General features: G+C 43.3%; 1 protein-coding gene across 2 annotated transcripts in view; it reads right to left on the bottom strand.

Annotated features, from left to right (window-relative positions):
* The window catches only part of Dock2 (dedicator of cytokinesis 2), a 414772-nt gene that overhangs the window by 221260 nt on the left and 170310 nt on the right, over positions 1 to 23202 (bottom strand). For both annotated transcript variants that reach the window (XM_038325610.1, XM_038325611.1), the window contains exon 27: positions 3222 to 3317. In XM_038325610.1, coding sequence (XP_038181538.1) covers positions 3222 to 3317 — 96 coding nt within the window. The remainder of the gene's footprint in view (positions 1 to 3221; positions 3318 to 23202) is intronic.

Here is a 23202-nt window from a genome sequence, read left to right as displayed (position 1 = left end):
GTTAACTGTTACGATCCTATCTAGCATGGCGCCAGTCAGTCTGAGCTGAGTACCATTCTTTGCACATTAGTGTATCTGCTTGGTGCACTTCGTTCATTCACTCATTCATTCAAATCTTTATTCTGTATTTATTGAGCACCTACTCTGCTGGGTGATGTTATCAGACTCAGAAACACAGCAGGGATTAAAAAATAAGTCACCTCCCTGGACTTACACTTTCACAGTGAGAGCAAGACTGCAAGCCAATAGAGCACAGGGGAAACCTACTGAGAAAGATACAAACCCACGTTACAGCGTTTGGAGCGCATGGAGGGATCCACGTGCTGTGCTTGGCTTCAGGACCAGGAAGCTTCTATGATTAGGTGATTCCTGGAGCGATCCAATTATAGTGAGAGAATTGGCATGCAGACACCAAGTAGAATTTTGTTTTATGTGTAGGAGGAACTCATAAGGGAATGAACAAGAGGTAGAGGCTTCCAGAGAGGACAGTGGTTTGAATTTTCTTTCTACCTGAGATGAGAAACTGCCAGTGGGTTTGAGCAGAGGAGTGGCATGGCTGGGAGTGCCCCTCTCTGCTAGGAACTGGTCCCTGTTAGGGTCTCAGAGTATGAACCCTACTTAAAGCAAGATGGGGAGAGACCACAGTGTTAGTGATGGGTTTTTTGTTATTGTTTTTGTTTAATTTTGTTTGGGAGGCAACATAGTCACACCATGGAGCAGCAACCTTCCCTGCTTCAGAATAGAGTGTTCATGCGGAAAAATTATTCCCAAATTAGCACAGATCTGAGAGTATGGCATTAAACAAAAGAGCTTATGAGAGAGAGAGAGAGAGAGAGAGAGAGAGAGAGAGAGAGAGAGAGAGAGAGAGAGACATGCCAGCTTCTGCAGCATCCTATAGCTCCTCCAAGAAGATGCATGATTAGAGAACTTCCTTCTGGAGGCTTGCCTTTGGATATGGCAAAGCCACACACGGGTCTTCCACCTCATCAGCTGCCTGGACTGAATGACAATAGGGGAATCTAGGGGAATCAATTGCCCCATCCTGCCAAGACAGATAAACTGAACCCTACCCCCACAGGAAAATCTGTCAGATCTCCTGGGCTGAGCAGCTAAAGCTGAGTACTACTTCTGAGACTAGTGTTCACCAAAGACCACAGAGAGACTTGGGATTGCCTGAGTAGCTGGAAAAAAATGCCGTCTCGCTTCTGCTCATTTGTTTATCCCTCTTAGACCTGTCAGATGGCATTTGATGAGTTAAGGTACTGGTAGCTCACTACTACATGAGTTAAACTTCCTGCTAAAAATACAGACAGGTGTGCCCTATTCACAGGCTTCATAGTCCAGGATGAACAGGTTTCGGATGTTACCTCTAGGTTCCTGGGAAAAGTTCTGCTGTCATATCAAGAAATCCGATTTGGTGAAAACTAACAGTCTCCAGAGCCTATTTTGACCCAACCATTTTCGAGTAAATTTTGCAGGTTCACTCCTTCTGCCTGGGCCAAGACCAGTTTACAAAGGGTTCTCCAGATAGCACCAGCACCTGCACCAGCTCCTGGCACTTCACCATTGGTACCACCTCTCCAGGATCAAATGGGCACCTACCCAGCAACTGAAATCTGGTTTTCAAGGGCATATCTGCTCTCGTGTCTTGCTCATTCACCCTTGCCTCTCCTGTATAACCAGGGCACTTCTTTCTAGCAGTTAATCACCCTTCCCGTGGCTAGCCCTGTCATAAGGCTGATAATAACAACCTATTTTTTTCTCCTAGCAACCTGCTTTCTCATCTCCCTCAAGAAACAGATGACCGAGGTCTCCAGGACTGCAGTTAACTGGATGCCTCTCCAGCCATACCTCCCACTGAGTGTGAGCCCACCAATTCCCAACTCTCTGCTTCCCCACATCATCCCGTGTCTGCAGGAAGCAACCAGACATGAACCAGTGCCCCTATACCCAAAGAGTCTGGAATGTTTGGGTGAAAACTTCGTTCCAGCCCCTAGCAACCATATATCCAAAGAGTCTGGAATGTTCAGATGGAACCTCTACCCCAAGCTCCTCCTCTGGAGCTGCCTCAGTCCAGACGCCACCCCTGAGAAAGCCCACCAATTGATGACCCCTCCCCAGAGATACTCAAGACAACTCCCACAAGGTATTTAAACTGCCTCTCAGAGAACAAACACCATGGTCTCCTCAACTTTCCCTGGGGCCTCCCAGGAATGCTGTGCTCAGAATAAACCTGGATAGCTTATTACAGCAGCGGCGGCAGATTCCCAGTGACCAGGAATTTAAACTTAACACTCTTGTGTGTTAGAGGGTGCTGTAAAGAGACTGCTGATGTCACTGCTCCATGGTATGGCTAAGGGAAGGTTTTTGTTGTAGGTAAAAGAGTGAAAATATCCAGAGGCATCTGGAAGAGTCCAAAGCAGAAAGAGAAATAAGCTAGTCATGGCCAGGGTTATCTGCAAGAGGAAACAACAGCCTGGTGTGGATGGGGGAAGGAGGATCTTGCCATTATAAAGGGTATCTGGGAGGAGAGAAGCCTGGGGAGAGAGAAAGGCCAGGATGCCAGGATGCTACCATAGGAGCTTTGAAATGTGTAACAAGTAGTCAAAGGTAGGGACCCAAGAAGCCTGGAGGCCAACACAGGCTTTGGTATGCAACCACAGGTGGATGCCAATGGAGCCATTTGTCCTTTCTGCCAGAGGCCAGAGGAGTGATTCCTTTTGGCAGATGGAAAGCAGTTTTACAAGTATCTGAGGAATGCTGACTTTATTCACCAGAAATCCTACAGTGCAGCTAGAGCTCATTTCTGGACATACAGACTGCCTGTCGACTGCCTGAGACCTAACATAGGCAGAGTTCACACAGTAAGGCCACTTAGAAAACCAAGCCCATAGAACCCTGGGCCAAAGCACCATTTGAAGGCCAAGAGAAAAGGTAGACAAGTCTGGAACATTCTACCTTGTTCACTTGTAAAAGCCCTTTTTCCCTTTTCTCTGTTGACTAGTGATACCCCACTCCTGCTGGTATACTTGCCAAACCCTAAGTCATACCTTAGTTTGACAACTTGAGGTAACTTTCATATTCTTCCAATTCAGATGGGAAAAAAACTGATCCTTTATTGCAAAAACAAAGCTATGACATTCAACAAATGTATCCAGAAAAATCCACTCCGAGACTTTCAGGAATTTAAGGTTGTTAGACCTGAAGAAGTGTTTACTCACAATTAAAACGTGATCGCGGCCCATCGTGATGACTGTCCTGTTCACTGTGCGCAGCAGCTGGACCATGATCTCTTGGATGTGGTCATAGGTGAAGGCCTGCAATGGAGCGAGAAATATCACTGTTATATCGTGACACTGGGCCAGCTCACTCTTCCAAAGACACAGACAGGAGTGACCAGATATAGATCACGCATGCCATAGATTCTCTGGTTGCATCAAGCTAAGACAGACCTCAGTCTAGGCTTGAACTCTCCACTCTCCATCTCTATAACCTCCCAAGGTTCAAGGGTGGGAGGGACAGGGAAACCCTCTCCTGACTCTTTATTTTCATAATTCTTTCTGCTGACATCACCTGTATACATCACCTATAGCTGTATCATAAATATATCATTCGTGGTTACAACACAGGGAACTAATGTTTTTGAGTACTAACTAAACACCTTGTACTCAGCTAAACACCCATTCTCTCATCAAGATAAGCAACATTATGATTGCAACTCTTCAGATTGAAGAGATGGGAGCTCAGAAAGGCTAGGGAACTTGTCTGGGGGTTAGGAAGGAATTTGGGGAAATGTCGAATCTAGCAGTATGGCTCCAGCTTGCCTCTTTTCACTCCCACTGGAGCACTGAGTGTTTGGGTATAGGCTTTGCCTCAACCCCTGGCATCCATATATCCAAAGAGTCTGGAATGTTAGGGTGGAAGTTCCATCCCAAGCCCCCATCCCTGGGAGTTGCCTCAGTCCAGACTCTGTTCCCCAAAAGCACGCCAAACGATGCCCTCCCCAGAGATGTTCAAGATCACTCCCAAAGGGTATTTAAACTGCCCCCCAGAGAATAAACACATGGTTTTTGGGTCTTTCTCTCCTGTCTCTTCTCTGGGGGACTGGAAAGCCATTCGGGAGTGTTTGTATCCATTAAACCTTGGCTTTTTCTAATTCGGTTTGATTTGGTCTGATTTGGATTTTTGTGTCGGTGGAGAGGGTTATTGGGGTGCAGAAACTTTTCAGTGAGGACAGGGTCCAAGATCCTGTCTGCTGCTGAGGCTTCATTAATCTCCCCCATCTGCCAAGACGGAGATACTGTTTTCAATTGGGCCAACTTCTAGTTCCTTCCGTGACTTCTGATCTTTCTTCTCTTCGAATATCTTCAGGGCTGTGTATTCATTGCTCTTTTATCTTTTCTTCATTCCTTCACGATTGCCTCAAATTTATATAATGGGCTCCACACAGCGTACTTTCCCCCAGGATTACATCTCTTGCCTTACAAAAATAGATATTAAAAGTACCCCTTTCCTCTAGACCTCCTAACCCTGGCTTCTTTTAAACATCCATTTCTTTTTAGTCCAAAGAGCATCAATTAGACGGTTCGGGAAGCTTGGTATTTAAAGTGCAAACCCATCACCTTCCATTCGTTCTCTCTGAAAGTCCCCACTGCAGCGACTGTCACAAGGAGTGTTCCGAGATCAGGTGGAGGAGACTGTCTCAGAGAGTGCTCTGAGATCAGGTGATACTCAACTCTGGATGTGACTTTTGCATCCCACCTTTCCTAATCTGAGCTGGGTGACCTTGGGCAGATCGCTCTTCTTCTCTGTGTTGCAGTTTCTGCATGTATTAATGTGGCCAAGATCAAAAACTTGAGGTTACTGATTCGAAGCATCAATTAGGAACTAAAAGAAAGCCCTCCATCCCCAGAGTTTCGGATTGTCCACCTGTAAAAAGGACTGAGTGGCTGCTGGGACTCTACATCCCCTTGGTCTGTATCAGCACCCTTGGCCAAGCTTGCAGATTCCCTGCACGTAGCAGAAAGCGCAGTCTGAGGCAATGCATAATATAAACCCTGCCTGATATGGAAATGTCACCCAAAGAATGTATAGCTTCTATGCAAATGGAAAACCTTCAAGATGATAAACCTGTGCTAAACCATAAAAGTGCAGCCACAAATCAGCCGCTCTTAATTGCTCCAGTGCCAGGCAAGTGGAGGCTAACCCAATGGAAGTGTCTTCCAGACCCAAACTAAACGGTGTCTTGTAATTGAAATGACAAAATCAGTCTTCCTATTACGGCCCTGGCAAAGAAATTAATCCACCCAACCTAAAAACATTGCAAATTGCAGTGATTTTTTAAATAATTATAAACTCTGATATCTGGAAGGAACTCTAATTGATCTGTCTTGCACAGGCACAGTAGGAAGAGGAGAGAGTTGGGGGTGACTAGACTGGGGTAGGGCCAATCCACCTTTCTGAGTTACCCGAAACCTTTGGTGTTTTGAAATATAGAACAGTATCCTCAGAACATGAGAACCTATGAGGTGAGTTTAAGTCAAGAGAACCCAAACAAAACTCTGTATCATAATCCAAATCCAATTATGAGAGGGGGGGCTGCCTTTGGTCTTTCTTTCAGCCATCTGTGAAACCAATTGGAAACTTTACCTCTGGTGTGAACGTTTGTAACGGTGCTCTTTCATTCATATGAACACCCATCTCCCCTTATTTGGTTGCTTGGTTTTTGAGAAAGGGTTTCTCTGTGTAGCCCTGGCTCTCCTGAAACATACTCTATAGACCAGACTAGCCTTGAATTCAGAGAGCTGCCTGCCTCTGCCTCCAGAGTGCTGGGATTAAAGGTGTGTGTCACCACAGCCCTTTTGACAGGGGGAGTCTTCTCAGGTGAGAGCAGGCAGCAGGTTAATAGTATCTCATTGGCTTTCGAGGTTAGATTCATGGCAAATGTGCAAGAAAAAAATAAACCCACAAAACTTAAAAAAGAAAGCAAAACAAGGATACATGACACTTTAATAGAACATTTCTGATAAAAATCAACCGAGGGGCCTCTCTCGGGAAATACAGTTCCAACAGACCATCCACAGCTGATTAGATAGCAAACGTTTATTTCTCTGCAGAGCTTGAGAATTCTACAGGGGTGAGAGGCCACCATGTGAAAGATAGCATTTGGTGTCGGTTCATTGCTTTGGAAAAGGATATGTTGTTATTGCTCTGTGCTAACATCACCTGCCTGAGACCCAGTGGCAATGTTCCAACTCTTCTCTCACAAAAGATCAGGGCTATATCCGTTTCCTAAAGATTTATTTTATTTTTATTTATGTCTGTCTCTGTGTATGTGAAGGCTGGTGCCCTTGGAAGGCAGAAGAGGATGTAGTAATAGAAGATCATGAGTCACAGTATGGATGCTGGGAACTGAACCCAGGTCCTCTGAAAGACAGGAAATGCTCTTAACCAGTGAGCCATCTCTCCAGGCACCAAGGTTCATATGCTTTTAAGCAACTTATTTCTTATTTGTCTTGTTTCCTATTTCATCAGTGAAGTAGAACCTGGACAAGTGCCAGCTTGTGAGAGGATAACCCGATTTTTTTTTTAACACTTTGAGAATTCTACTTTGAGACAAGGGATGCTGAACACTTACAATGGGTAGCTGTATAAAATGTTAGTGATTTTTATGAAAATTAAAGCTTGCATACAGTTCTTTTAGAATTTCCAAAAAATCTACTTCAAACAAACCAGTGAAATCCTTGGTCTCTCCTTTACCACCGACTCCTCACTATTCCAGTTGCTAGAGTTGTGACTGATATTTCTGAGTATGTCACCTGTGACAGGCTTATATTTTCATTTTAAAACAGTTTGGTTTTTTTCCCCCATCTCCTAGCTATTTACAACGAGGCCATCAGTTCTTCAAGGTATGGGCAAGGGGGATATTGATTCAATCTGCCACCCCTAAGTGCAAAGCTTACTGCGGTGCAGCTCACGACTCTCTAGGATGTGGGTACCCAGTCTCCTGTGAGCAGGGGAGTCCTGCACGCACCTGTGAAAGAAAGGCAATGTTTCTATATTCCAGATGTTCAGACGAGGAAAACGAGGCTCTGGATTTGGTCATACATTAAAGAGATGTCAACCCAAGTCCCAGTCTCGGCTTACCAAGTTCCAGCCCCAGCCTGCCTGATTCCAGTCCAGGCTTGTCCCCTCTAGTCCTGACCTGCTTGAGTTCAGTCTGGGCTTGCAGCTATCCACCATCTACCTATCTAGGAACGCTTCTGTGAAGGGATAGGGCATTAGGGGAAGCTATGACACTCTTCAAATCTATCTGAAGAGCATCCTAAGATATACATTCACGCACACATGTGTTTGTAAAACATCGCCCTGATTATGTCCTCAGGTAGTAAGTCATATAAGAGTCCTAAGTCAGCAGACCCATTCAATGAATGGTATCTAATCTGTACAATGGAGTAGGCAGTAAATACACCTTGATTTGGAAAAAGACTCTTGGTGTATTCTATAATTGACTGCAAAGCACCACTTTATAAAAAGATATCTCACTTTTTACCAAAAATTCTGGGGAAATGCATGAAATTGTTAATGCCCATGTCTGAGAAGGAGAAAGAGGGATATATAGATATGATAGTCAATGGAAAATTTTTACTTGCTAGGGCTCAGTGAAAAATCTCACAATAGTTGACACTAGAAGAAAGATAACTCTTTTCCTCTGTGACTGAGTGACAAAGGGCAGCCTGTACCACTAAGAAAAAGAACTCACAGGAGACAGTGGATCCATCTCAGGGGCTGCAATGCACTGTGGCAGCCCTCATTGTCCCTTTCAGGACAGTGAAGAGCTGTGGGCTCCCTGCCCCCTGCTCTGAGATCTCCCACCCACACTGGGGCTATAGATGTAACCCTGGGCTCACACATGGGGCTACAGATGTAACCCTGGGCTCACACACTGGTTGCTGTTGTTAACATCACTCACGTGACAGAAGTTTAAAGCAATGCGAGTTAACTTTTCTTTTTTTTAAATGGCACAGTTACTAAATGTTTTATTCCATTTACCAAATGCTTTTAGCTTCCATTTCCTGACAGATTTAAAACACACACACACACACGCACACGCACACACACGCACACGCACACACACACACACAGACACACACACACACACACACACACACACAACAAAACCATCACTTTCAACAACAATGCAAACCTCGCCGTGCTTAAAGCAAATTCATGCTTTTACGCAGATCTTGAATGCTGTTTTTTGAGGGTTTTTATTAAGACACACTGGAATCTCCAACCTGCAGACTAGAGAAGCAAAAAAAATATTCAAACCTTTCTAAACATGTAACTCTAACATCTTAATGCTGATGAATGAATCCTAGATAGACGAAGACACAGATGCCAGTGTGCACATCAGACGAGCTCTAATTTGTGCTCTGTTCTTCAAAATAAGAGTCACTTACGGGGACTGAATAAAGACCACAACTATCATTTGTTAAGTTCTGACTGCATTTCAGGCAATGGGCTGTATGCTGCGTATTTATCTCAGTGCATCTTGACAAACATGCCAGAGCTAAGTACCATCCTCTTTTAAGGTGTAAAACTGGATCCATTCCACTTATTATCATTCGGTTTATACTGAGCAGTTGATATGCACCAGGCATTGTAGGCACTCCATATCTGTGAATCCTGAGAACAAACTTGCATATTTGCTACACTGGCTCTTCCCATGGTACAAGTGAGGAAACAGAGATGTATATACCTGGTCCAGGCACAGGGCTCTGGTGATAGAGCTGGAGGAAAATTCTTGTCTTTCTGGTTACAAGGCTGCGTTGCTTCCTGTGCTAGCTAATTATAGCCAAACTTCACTATTTATCATATCCAAACAAAGAAGCAAAGTAAATGACCCCAAATCAAGAATCTTGTTGCAGTTGGGTATGGTGATGCAAGCCTTTAGTTCCAGCACTTGGGAGGCAGAGGCAGGTAGATCTCTTTGAGTTCAAGGCCATCCTGGTCTACATATTGAGTTCCAGGACAGCCAGAGCTACATGGTGAGACACTGTATAAGTGTAGGAGGAGAAAATAATAACAACTAGAGGAGGAGGAGGAGGAGGAGGAGGAGGAGGAGGAGGAGTAGGAGGAGGAGGAGGAGAAGGAGGAGGAGGAGGAGAAATAATCTTGTGAAGTTGATAGCTTATCCACAATAAAGAATAACAAGTATTACACGACTAGGGGATCTGCAATCCCAACTGTTTCACTCTAAGAACAGGTTCATCGGAATTCAAATTTGAGGCTGTACTTCTCGCTATCCATTTCAGAATTCCTTGGGAAAAGCAACAGGCACAGACCAACTTAATTTGAAAGCCCGTCTCACACAAATCAAGCCTACCAAAAAGAAAATTCCCTCCAGTAAAAAGATAATCAATACAATCACGCAAGAAATGAGTAGTAATTGAGTATCAGCTAATGCACCATTCATCTTTAAATAGTTACTTAAGCAATTAATAGTTTCAATTATTTGTTTTATATTTTGGTGCTGATTAACCATTTATGTCCAAATACCCCAGGCTTCTTTATCTAAGCTGCTCTGAAATATAACTTCTCAAAACTTAAATACTAACTGAATCAAAAGAGCAAATGGCCCTGCAGCCATGGGTTCCTCTGAGCTCTCTACCATAAAAATGGGGCTCTGTAGGTTATTTGCAATAGTCCCAGAAAGTTAACAGAATTGCATACTCATTCCTCATCAATATTCTTGCATGGGCTGCTGAAAATGTCAAGATTCATTGTAATGAGCGAACACCATGAACAAGGCAACCTGTTTAACTTTGGTGGTCAGAAAACTCAGAATAGTGCTTATGTAACATTGATTTTTATTAATGAGTAAACAAATGACTCAATATTCAATACATGCCGCTTGGTGGGTAGTTGATAAATTTGAAAAAGCATGCATCCCTGGGAACAGGGCAACAAAAGAACTTCATGATGCTGAAAACCTTTGAAGCTCCTTATCCAGAAAGCTGTGAAAGGTGGGGTTTCCATGCCTCCACACCCCACTTCCCAGTGAGTCTCCTGCCTCACCTTGAGGCTGCTCTCCCGTCTGTCTCTCTAGCCTCCCACTGACTACCGAGCTTCATCGCTGCTCGGTTTTCCTTCTTGCCCCTTTCACCACCAGCTTTCATCTCCACTCCTTGCACAGTTTTAGACACACTGTGGTACCCGTGTGGGTGCCCACTGACATCAGCAAGATCCTCCCATATCCCAGACATCCCTGGAACTCTGACATCTGAAGCTCTATAGCAAAGAGTGCATCCTTGACTCAAAGCTAACTCTCCTGTTCCAATGCAGCCCTTGTTGAGGGGGTCTAAGAAAACAGGCTTCCTCTGAGAAGCAGGTTATAATATTCCCACCCCTGCCTGCCCCCTCACACTCCTGAACAAGGAGATCATGAGTCATCAGATAATTCTTTTGAGAATAGGAACCGGGTCTGTGTCATTATTTTAGGTTCAACATCTAGCAGGAGTAGCTCGCACATAATAAGTAATTGTGAGGATTTCTATCAAGTAGATATTGATCTTCTATAATTAATTAGGGATCTATTAGGAGGGCAATGGAAATGGTGGAGAGAATGAGGAGGTTTTTTTTGGATGAGGAAATTGAAACAGAGTGAAGAACAGGGAACTTTTAGGGAACACAGGGTTTTTGTTTGTTTGCCTTTGTTTTTTTTAAGCTGCTGTAGTAGTGATGTATTATTTGTATTACAATAAATAAATCTTGCCTGAAGTCCAGAGGCAAAGTTAAGGACACTAGAGGTCAGGTAATGATGACACACACCTCTAATCTCAGGGTATGGGAGACAGGCAGATGGATCTCTGTGAGTTCAAGGCTATCCTGTGCTACACAAGATCAGTGCAAAAACAAATCCAGATGGTGGTGGCCTATGTCTTTAATCCCAGTACTAGGAAGTCACAGACATAATGCCTTTAATCTCAGCACTAGAAGGAATATAAAATGCAAGGACAGAGAGGCTTAGTCTGCTTAGTTTATAGTCGCCCAGCCTTGGTAGAGGTAAGACTTTTCTAGTGGCTTGGCTGCTTTGGTTTTTTTTTTTGTTGTTGTTGTTGTTTTTGTTTTTTTGGTTTTCAGGTTGAACCCCAATTTCTGTCTCTGGGTTTTTATTATTTGTGATACAAGTTGCTATCGAAACACAGTTTGACCTCACACAAAAGATGGGGAAGAAAAATCAACACAATCTTCTCTCTTTCCTACAGTGAAAATACCCCTAATCATCCCCTAATCATCTGCATCCTTCAGGAGCAGAACATAGATATCAACAACTCATTCAGAGATGGCTGATGGAGTTCTCACAGCAGGAACCCCCCAAATTAAAACCCTATGGCTGTCTCACTTCACAACAGGCTCTTGCTACAATTTCCCCTCTACTTAGGCAGATCTGACTTCAAGCCTGGAGTCAGGAGACATCTAGGTACACTTTATCTGGGAAGAACTCAGTGCTCTTACTAACTAATCCACTTAGGGATCCATTACACCAGGAAAGAGATCTTCGGCAAAAGAAGGCTTTAGAATCATAGCCCTTGACTTCTTTTCTTTCACCAGGACAAGACTGAAGAAGGATGCCCATCTCAAGTGCATGAGAAGTGGTCAGAAAAGGCAAAACACACTGAAGAACAATTATATTTCCTCCACGCTTATACAAACACATCACCGTTGTGCTTTTGGTTTAGAACGGATGTGATGAAAGCCTTCCCCAGAAAGCCACGTCTTTACAGACTTTACAGAACGGCTGTGCTCTGTCCCTGGTGCTGAAAAGCAAGCCTTGCAGACAAAGGCATTTCTCCTTGTTTGGAGAGGTGCAATGTCTTCCTCCTGATCCAGCAAAGAGGGTGTTTTCATCTTAGGATTGACATGTCCCGTGTGCTTTCTTTTTCTCTACCTCCAAACTGTGGCTGTATTTTTTAAAATCATATTTCAAGCCCTACCTTATTACCAAGAGTACCGTCCTCACTCGGCTCCCTCGGCTGCATTTAGGTAGTGTGCACCTGTTTCCTCTATTTTATCTTCTCTGTGATCAACTCACATATCTACAGTAAATTTGGAAAAGTAAATTTGGAAATGTAGTTTTATTCTTCCTGATGTATTGAAAATTTTCTAATTTTATTAATGCTTTCTTGGGCCTCTTTTATTTTTAATGTAAAAACATAGCTGTTTCATTTCTAACTATGACTTCAGTGTTCCTACTTCAAAATAAAAACAGTTTAGGGATTTTTTTAATTGAAATATTTTTTCATTCAATATATCTTGATCATGTTTTTCTCTACCCCAATTCATCCCAGGTCCTCCCCACCTCTCTACCCACCCAACTTTATGTTCTCTCTCTTTGATAAACAAACAAGATACAAAAGCAAAAAAAAAAATCAAGACACAAACAAACAACCCTCCAACCCCCCAAAAAAGAAATGGAAACAAAATTTACAAGCAAAAGACAGATAAAACAGAGGCTGTAGCAGCACCCACAAGGCCTGCAAAGATCAAGACAATGTCCTAACATTTAATGCATGGCTCCAGTCCTTCCCTGACCAGCTCAGGGGCAAGGAAATCTTTCTTCTGAATGCTCAATCAGCAACAGGTCAATCTAACTGATGACTATAATCAAGTTTTTACTGAGCCAAACCCATGTGTTCATTCCTGGAAGAACATTAAAAGTTTCTTGGGGAGGAGCATTCAGTGTTTGGAAGTAGTTATCTGCCTTTCGTGTTTTGAGATCTGAGGTTGTTTTGGTTCCTTTCAAAGATACCAGGATGTCAGGCCAGGATATCCCCCCACCCCCCCCACACACACATATCTATTAAAATGAGATGGTCAAAACAACATCTGTTGTAAATCAGCACCTCAGGAAATATCGTCTAGCATCTGCCACTTTAGCCAACAATATTGCTATAGTATGGACTCCTAAAGCAAGGGGTTGCTTTTCTCTGTCTTTGACTCTCTCGCATCAGAACATAACATGGGAGGATGAGACATAAAAGCCAACCCTATCTGCTTCTCAGAATTGATGTGCAGAGCTCCCCCAAAGTGCTTCAGCTTCACTCTCAGATATTAGTAATTACCAAACACAAACATAGATACATCACCCTCAAGTGATGGACAGAAAGAGACAGGCCAATGAAAGAATGAGCAGATAAGCCAAAGAGGATTGCCCAAGGCTACTAGATATTTTAACAATTAGAATTTGATGCAAAAATAATAGATTTGCCAGACATCTGTTAAGATTAAAGATGCTAGCAACCTTTTTCTTGTATGTACCACCTTAGTTTCAGTTTTTACCATACAACTATAAGGATGTGGCATTGCACCTTGTCTTCCAGGAAAGAATTCAAATATATTAATAATTAGAAATGGGGAGTACTTTAGGAATATTATAATTATTCCTCTCTGACCTTCACTGGATCGTGTAGTTCTTATACCCAGATATGAGGCACCCCGTTTTCTCTAAGGACCAGCTCTATCTGCAGGAAAAAAATATTTCACTTTTGCAGAGATTGGTTTTCTGACTCTTGTCTTCAGAGACATAAACAGTATCATCCTTGCCAGCATTCTTACAGCTCTGGTCCCCCGGGGGGAAAATGTGTGGTATAAACTGTAATAGCGAGCCAAGTCAGCCATCTCTTTATCCATTCAGATTACACCTCTAAATTATGCAGGGAATTCTTTTTAAAAACATCTATCATCTATTGTACAAGCACTACCAGAAATGAAAATGAGCTCATATATACGAAAGCTCTGGATTCACAGCTTCTCGTGCTTCCGTGGTCTGCTCAGGTCCTTCTGCCTGCAGACTCTCCATGCAGCGTGCAGATGTTTGTATTATGCCTTTCCAGTTAATATGCCAGAAGTGTTTTTATGAACACACTGGAGAGATGAGGGACCTCTCTGTTTTTATTTACCCTTGATGAGATGCAGGGCGAAAGGTTTAGATCAAGACAGATTAAAGTCTGGCTCTGCCACAGAATTGCTCTGTAGCTGGAGACTATTGAACCACTTAAGCCTCCATTTTGCTCATCAGTAACACTTAAGTATAGGATAGAGGCAAAAGCTCTTTGGTACATTTTGGTGTATAAATTTCTTGATATTGTGTTTGGTTCATACATAGCATATTAATATTTTAATGCATGGCTCTATCATAAAGTATTTTAATATAAAGCCATATATGAATAATTAAAACTAAAGATCGAGTTCAAATAAACCCAACATTTGGGGACCATCCCAGAGCATCTCACTCACCTGAAGTCACCAACACTTAGATGGAAAAGTATGAAGACAAATGAAATCCAACCTTCTTTGGAAGATGTGTTGAGTGAACTGCCACCAATCAGTGTCTAATAGACATAAATCAATCTAGAAATAGAACCCACACGTTCCTAAAAGCTGCTGGAAAGCCCTGATGTCAAACATCAATTCTCCTGCTATCAGAACCTCAACTAAGACTGTACAGACATTGTCAACTAAATAAACAAGTATGTTTATTTGTTTTATGGTAGTTTTTTTTAAAAAAGTATAACTATATCATTTGCCCCCTTTCTTCCATCCAGCATCTCCCATGCAACCCCCTTGCTCTCATTAAGATTCATGAATTTTTCTTTGTTATTACATACAGATGTGTATAAGCATTAATGTCCCTAGATATATAAATAATACCTGCTCAGTATGTATAATGTTACTTTTATGTATGCAATCTCAGGCCTGACCACTTGGTATTAGATAACCAACTGGGTGTTTTTTTCCCCGGGGAAACATCAAACACATTTTTTAGGAGTTGCTCTCCAGTAAGAGGAAAGGAAGGAGGAAACCCATTAAGAGTTACCATCAGTAACTTCATAGTTACAGTTGACAAATTCAGAGAACTGTGAAGTTTCCATCGAGATCCCACAGCTGGTTTGTGGTGACACTAGATTAAAAGGCACTGTCTGTGCATTCCCAATATCCTTGTTATTTCAGCTAGAATTTAACTCAATACAAACCAGATACTTGCTGACTATTCACTATGTGTCTTGTCTTGTGTAAGGATGTGACAGTGAACAAGTCATTGTGCTCCTGGGTTTGTCGTCTGTGGGGAAAACAGATGTGGTAAAGGCGAGCCAAATATATGATAGTGTGCACCCAGGATCCTGTTTAGATGAGGAAGAGGAGGAGGAGAAAGTGGGAGCCTCTAAGCCCAGCCTCAGAGTCTAGTCACTCAGTGAGTTAGGCATGCTTGAACAGGCCAGCCTGAGGATGTCCTACGATCTTAATGAGAAATGTATGCAGTGTTCTAAACTGATGCATCAACAGCCTTGGGGTCACCGCAGCACTCAAGGTTGGTACCTGCTTTTTATGTAGCGTTTAATGCAATGGCAGCAGATTTACCTTTCTCATTAGGTTTTGCTGAGCATCAAATATAAAATGAGTGCCAGCATGTCTTTCTAGGAAGTTGACTAATTGAAAAATGGAAAGCTTAAACAATGGAGATTCATTATGGAGAGTCTGCTTAAAATGTGGAACTATGTAAAAAAATGTAGACATCCAGGAGAATAATGGGATAGGGTTAGCCTTTCCCTTGTGAAGTCTATAGACCTGATATAGGACCCCTTAGAAGAGTATTTTTAGCCAATGAAAACCTAAGTCACATTTTCAAGAGATGAGGGGAATCTCAGTGTGTGGAATGAGCTTGGTGGGTCAGATAGTGAAGAAAGTGACCCTGGGCTTCAGAAGACTTCCATGTTTAAACACTCAGAGTAAAATTCACTATAGACACAGTACTAGCCATGGTTCTAGGCCAGTAACAAAGGCCACCTAGACATGTAGAGTAGACTTGGTACTGGAGACTGAAGCTGAGGATGTTGGGAAATGCAATCTCTGGGGCAGCTCATCTCTATTGCCTTTTATTCCCAATGCCCAGCATGCTGTCTGACAAACAGTAGTTGCTTAATTAGCATCCGCTGAGTGGTTATATAGAAAGATGTTGCTTTAGTTGAAAGGGGAAATAGCAAGGCACACGCAGTTGTCCAAACATGTGACAGAATTTGAAACATGAACAAGTATAAACCATACAACCGCTTTCTGAATTCTAGCACTCAACCAGTGTTACCAGCAGGCAGTAGAGATGTCTACACAAAATCGTGATAGAAGAACCAGATGATTTCTTAAGGGACAAGGAAATTGGGTTAGGCCTATCAGGAAGGGTTAGAGCCACCTCTCAGGGGCCACAATTCAGATAGAAAGGAAGGACAGACAGTTCAAAGGGTGAACCCAGTCACCTAGAAAACAATGACAAGAAGTGGGACTGTGGTTTTTGTTGAATAATTTCATAAGCAAAATAAAATATACTTGGGGACTAGATCCAAGGTGTGCATCCCCAGCTGGAGGCCTTCAGGGTGGGCAAAAAGAGGGATGTGCCTTCCAGGGTATTGATACACAGGATCAACGACACTGACGGCAGAGGGGCATGCAGGCTTGCAAGGTATCATTTGTCAGGATGCAAAACAGCAGGAAAGGTGGTCATAAAAATAACCAGCTGTGTGCTGATCTTGGATTCTAGGTAGGAGACATGAGAGCCGAGACTTACAGAGAAGGTTAGCATGCCAGGTTGTTCAGAGAAACTTCAGGGATCGTTAAAGTTCCTTTCCAGTTTGGGCTCTTGGATCAATTCTGTTTACCTCCAAGACAAAAGTTACCCAATACAACCCTGAGAAAATCTCTGTTCTAGTGCTTTTGAACGGTTTGCTGGAAGCTTCCCTGGTGTAGTCCCTGGTTTCTGTCTCCAGATGCCATGTGACGCTGGGGCCTTGCGGACAGAGGGATGCCTCAACAGCACCCCCACCCCCAACACACACACACACACACACACACACACACACACACACACTTCAATAAGTGAGCAATCAAAGCCATGCTTCCCACAGTAACTAGTGGGACCATGCATGGCCAATATTTTTTCTGTTGCTGAGGAGGGGTTTGACTCATCCTCCAAGTGGTAGAGAAGAGATATAATTCAGATATTATGTAAAATATACTTTTTTTAGAAAGCAAGTGGCCAGCCAGTGAAGGTTCAGTTAAATAGCAGCGCTTTCCAAACAGGGCCTTTATGCAAGGGTTCCTTGTGTGCAGATCTCTTCCACAGAACCAGCACCGTCTCTGGCTATGGAAGGGGCGGGTTCTCCACTGCCTCTCACGCTGCCGCAGTCGTACACAGCTATGGGTTATGGGGGAGATTCTTTAGTCTTTGTTTTTTGCAAGGGTAAGAGAAAATGGTGAATGAGGCATCTGTCTACTAGAAAAAATTGAAGTGTGCCTAAAAAAACCTATAGTCAAGGGGAACAAAATCAAATGCACTATTTTTTAATTTAAAAATAAGAAAAAAATTGCATGATGAAAAAATACTATTAATACTGATTTTTAACTGTTACATCAATATTTAAGTTTTTTAAAAATATTTTGGAGTGTGCTTTTTTTTTTCTTTCTTTTTTTTTGTTTTTTTTTTTTTGTTTTTCGAGAAAGGGTTTCTCTGCAGCTTTTTTTTAGAGCCTGTCCTGGAACTAGCTCTTGTGGAGTGTGTTTTTGAAATAGGATCTCTCTCTGAGTCCAGGATGGCTTGAAATTGTGGCGATTCTCCTGCCTCAGTTTCCCAAGTCCTGAGATGAGAGGAGTGTATCACCACAGTGCATTTTTTCTAGGTTATAGGTTATGGAATTTCTGGTGCCCTCTTGCACTTGGTTCTCACACGCAGACATGTGGCTCACTTCTACCACCCTGCCCTTGACTCTAAAGAAGGGAGAGTAGAGAAGGGGTGGAGAGCCCACTGTGGCTGTAGGCAAAGGAGTAGGTTCAGCTTTTGTCATGGGAGATTAAAAACAGCATGGAACATTTCAGGAAACATTGTGAGATGGTGCTGATGGGACAGAACACATTGGATTATTAACTTTATTGGGGAGTCCTAGTCAAACATCACCGAAGGCTGTCTTCTTATTTTCTAAGTGGCTCTCCTACGAACAAATGAGCCAATGACCACCTGGAAAATGAAGACAAACCCCCAATTTTCTGAGCCTGTCAGGCGAACAGCAGGTAACGTTCAAGAGTGTCTAACTCTTGCTTAGGAACTGCAGTAAAGATGGGACTGCCAAATAGCCCATGTGACATGCTGCAGCATGGGAAGTTGGGAATAGTCACATGTGCCGCGAGTCACCGCTCCCACCTCAACCTTGTTTAAGTGTTCTTTCTCTAATCAGTTCACCACCAGGAAACTCCATTGGCCTCCTTATGAGCTCAGTAGACGGCCGCCATTTTGCTAATGTAATCCCATAGTAAGATTTCCCCTTGGATAGTGGATTCTGCTGTTTTTAACTTATAATCAGAGAAGACCTTCATCTATCACACTGGGACAGGTGACTCAAGAAACTCTGAGCTCTCTCTGGGCTCCCTGTTCATAATGAGTCCCTACGTAAATACTCAGAAATTTAAGATGTTTCCATTTGGAAATAGTTTTATCAGATTTACAGAAAAGTAACAAAACAGTTTCTCTGTCTCTCTGGCCCATTGTCCTCTCTAAGAATTTATCTAGCTGTAGTTTTTCCTGTAATTTTTCCCATTTTTGCTCTAAATGTCCATTTTTTGGTCTGTGAGCCAACCAAAGGGCCCACTTTTTCCTAAAGCCTCTCCCAGTCTGTGTCAATACCTCAACCTTCACCAACTTTTGGAACTTTTCTGAGGACACTAATCTAGCAACTACTTTGTCTTCCTCAGTCTGGTCTCCTTTACCAGCTCGCTGTTAGGTGAAAGTTGACTAGGCAAGGTTTTCAGGGATATGCTAGGCCCTTCTCAATGCATCCTACAGTGGTGCATGTGATGCTGGCTCATCCATTCCCCTGCTTGCAACCCCTCTTTCTTTACTTGGTTAGTATCATATACAACACTATGAAATGAATTTGGGAGTTTTCATCTGTGGCTTCCTCCATGGGTCAGGGCATAGAATCTAGAATCTCTCTTTTCTGAGGCTTGTCACAGAAACTCAAAACCTCCCATTCTCCATTACTTTCATTTGCTGTGCATCAGATACATGAGCTTTTGGGGGCCATTCTCATTCAAACCACCACACACCCCAATATTTCTATGTTAGAGTGGGCCATAATGAAATTCCCTTAGGTCCACTTGTCTGATAGCAGAGATGAGACCTCCATTCTAGGTCTTCCCTCCAACTTCAAGGAAGATGGGCAGAAGTACCCAAACTCACAGGCCAGTGGTTATCTCTACCCAAGCTAGTGGCACTCTTGCCTGTGTGATATTATCTCCACAAAACTCTATAGGACAGGACAGAGAGAGTTTCCAGACTGCTGGACACGTGGAAGGTTCTAGAAGAAGGGTTTTCAACCTTCCTAATGCTACGACCTTTTAACATGGTTCTTCATGCTGTGGTGACCCCCAAACATAGAATTATTTCATTGCTACTTCATAACTGTAATTTTGCTACTGTTATGAATTGTAATATCTGATAAGCAGGATATCTGATATATGACCAGCAAATGAGTCATGACCCACAGGTTGAGAACTGCTATCCTAGAGAATGAAGTTCCTAGACAGGATCCAGAAGCCCAGAGCCCATTTTCCCACACCTTGCTATATGGATCCATCACCCCCTTTAATAAGCCAGTAAACAAGAGAGCATCCCTGAGTCCTGGGAGCTGCTCCAGGATATTAATTGCATCAAAGGAGGATGTTGGGTAATCCCAATTGGTACGGCTCAGTCAGAAGCATACATAAAGCAACTTAAGTCTTGCAACTAGCCTCAGAAGTGGGGACAGACAAGGACTGGAGGATAACATTCTACCTCCAGGTAGACAGGGTCAGAATTAGGAAATACCCAGCAGGAGTTTGTGGCATGAATTATTGCTTATCTAGTCTGTGGGAACCTATCCCTGCAACCTGGAGTCAAAAGTGCCCTGTGTTCTGAGAGTACTGTAAGAAAAACTGGAGCCAGAGTTTGTTTTCTACTAACCATGGCTGCCTGGTCCCTCCATTCTGAAGTTAGTGTTTTACCCTACCGTGAAAAAATACCTAAGGAAAATGCTTCAAGACTCCCCAAATATTCCGCTTCTCATATGTTTGCTCATTTCTTTAGGACCTATGGTTGGTTCTTCCCATTAACAACAAATACACTGGTACTCACTTAATCAAAAGATCAACTTCTATATTGTCATTAAGGGCTAAGATAATCCCCATGTCAAATCTGCCTTTCCCACACTTGTAAGATCAGATGTCTGGAGAAGATGTAGCAAATCACAAATCCCCTATCCCCACTCCCTCCCTGTTCTCTAGGCTCTTTTTCTTTCTTTCCTTTTTTTGTGACCTATACAAGACTTCAAAACCCTCAGAACCCATAGGGAAGAAGCCATCACTGATCAATAGCATTGTCGCAGAAAATGAGCAATATCCCCCCTCCTTGGCCTAAGGTTGGATGTTCAGTTTGTCTTCAGATCAATACAACTCTAGAAGGCAATATTTTTCACCAATTCTATGAAGTCCATGGCATCATCAGATTCAGAGCCACTGGGGACAGAATGGGTAGCCCTGAGGCAGCACCCATTGGCTTTGGGGGTTTTCTGGTTTGGGGCAATCTTTCTAGATTCCTGGCAGTGGTATGAAAGTAGACTTTTGTGAACTGGTTCCCCGGGAAATGTATTTTCAAACACTAGCCATGATATACGTTTACCTACTTTTTTTCTTTAATTACTTGCTTCCTGGTTGATTTCTAGGCCCAATAACCAAACATTCCATTGAATTTCTGCCACTCAGACACAATAGGTGTAAATAATCTTAAGTGCATGGGTAAGAATAAAACCTTACAAGGCAATTAGGAATGCTTTGAGTATCTACTGCTTTTGATTTGAATATGGTCCACTTAATTATAGACTTAAATAAATGTTTAATCAAGGCAGTTACTTAGCAATTATCTCATAAAATTCCTAAGAAGTCAACCTCTGACACCCAGGAATTAGTATAAGTGAATTCCAAGATACCACAATTGGTACAACGGTTTTCATAAGCCCGGGGTTGGGGGGGATCTGGAATACTCCAGAGGAGTCCATGAGAAAGCACCATGACATTTCCCTCTAGGATCCCCTGACAGACTGAGCCCTGGTGCTGAAAGCTGTACCCAGAAGCAACATGTGCCACACCTTGGCAAGCCTCTTACTGGCCCCAGATGGACCAAAGCATCTACTACCACCACCAGCCCTGGCCTGGAGCTTGCCTTCCAGGCTAATCAGGCTACAGTTTCCTCTGGGCTTAATCCCTGTCTGTCATTCCCACAGCAGGCCACTTAGCCCTTTGCTGGTCTTAAAAGGACCACGGGTTTGTTTCCAAAGCTGCCTGCAATAGTAGAGAGCACAGGAGGAACAAGGAACACTAGGGAAGAAGGAAAGCATCACAGAGAGCAGGTTATAGGCCTCGAATGTGCTGGGTCTTTCCATGGGCATTCATTACTGCGACCCTGACATGGCTGGGGACTGGGTCCCATTTTTAGTGGAGAGTGTTGATGCTTTTCCAGTACTCTAGAGGCGAAAGGAAGCAGAGGTAAGATTTCTCCCCTACCCTGGCTACTGGTGGCACCATAGGTCAATTACTGCACATGTTGAGAAGTGTCCAAACACTAGTGGAATAAGCCACGAGCTTATCCATGGAATAAACTCCAAAGTATGATCACCGACCTCTAGGGGAAGAATGCTAGAGAATGCAATGTCAGTATGCAGGGGTTGGGGGGGGAAAGGGAGAGGCTGTGAATTTGGGGTGAGAGGAGAATTCTCCTCTTGGAGTCTTAGTTGGAATGATAACTCATTGCTCTCTGAGGCTTAGCTTCCTCGGTAGCATACTGAGCATCATGGGCCCCATTTCTGCACGTGACAGGCACAGACAAACAAGAGCTGTGTCATCCTTTCAAAAAAGCCATCACAATAGCCGGGGGAGGGCACCTTTCACACCATAGAAGTGGAAGAAGAGTGAGGGGGAGATATGGTGTAGGGCTCCCAGCCAGGCAACGTGAAGTGTGAGGGGGAGATAGGGTGTAGGGCTCCCAGCCAGGCAGTGTGAAGTGTGAGGGGGAGATAGGGTGTAGGGCTCCCAACCAGGCAGCTTTAAGTCTGGCTACCATGAGCTGCTCTATGGGATGTGTCCCAGACAAAAGAATTTCATCAAACCTTATCCCTGCCTTTAATTTGAATACTGGGAATGGAGAAGATAGGTTAGAAGAAAATCCTGCTGCTCTAGCAGGGTGGTATTGATTCCTGGGAATTAGATGGTAGTGGCAAGAGGCAGCCGTGGTCTTTCTTGACTCTCTTACAGGCAGCTTACCTCAAGCTCTGGGCTCTCTGAGAAATGGGAGTAGAAGACGAGGATAAAATGTAAGAACTATTAGACAGAAGTAAAGGGGGCCATTGGTCAGAACCAGGTTCCTGCCTGGAGCCCAACAGAGCAGACCAAATAGTCAACAATACTGTGTGTGTAATAATAATAATAATAATAATAATAATAATAATAATAATACTCCCTAAAGAGAATCCCCCCCAAAAAAACACAACAAAAAGGCTAGGAGAGTCAGAACAGCCAACTGGAAAGGGCTCTGCCAAGTGTGAGTGAGCTTTCATAAGAGTTCCTACCACACTTCTGTTTTTATCCTTATGGGAAGGATAACCTAGAGGACTGTGGGCTTAAACAACCAGCATTCTGCATCATTCTGTTTCCAAGGTAGCCCAGGCTACCCTGCACAAACTGGCTTTCACCCACACCCACTAGAATTCTTTCTAATGTTGGGAAAGGACACTATCTGGTCCACAAGTCCCTAATAAAAACCAATTAAGTTCTCTAAAATAAATTGAATAAAAAGTTGGTTTTGACAAAATAAGAGGTCTCATGCAGACCTGTGGGGAGCTGGGATTATTTGGACCCCTTTGCCAATCATCTCCAAAGAGAGCAAAGAAAATGGTCCTCTAGCACCAATGCATCCTTGGGGGAGATTCTGGGCCTGTCATTCATTGTTTGAGTGGGCCCGTGCAGCACGCAGCACACCTGCCTTCCAGGAAGCCTCGGGAGACATTCAGTGCTGAGTTGACAGCAGCAGAGGCAGTATAGCTGGTCTCTACCTCGGGTCACCCTCCCCCC

Source organism: Arvicola amphibius, chromosome 4, assembly GCF_903992535.2.
Source record: "Arvicola amphibius chromosome 4, mArvAmp1.2, whole genome shotgun sequence".
Lineage (NCBI taxonomy): Eukaryota > Metazoa > Chordata > Mammalia > Rodentia > Cricetidae > Arvicola > Arvicola amphibius.
The sequence above is the reverse complement of the archived record's forward strand: the minus strand, read 5'-3'. Positions and strand labels throughout refer to the sequence as shown.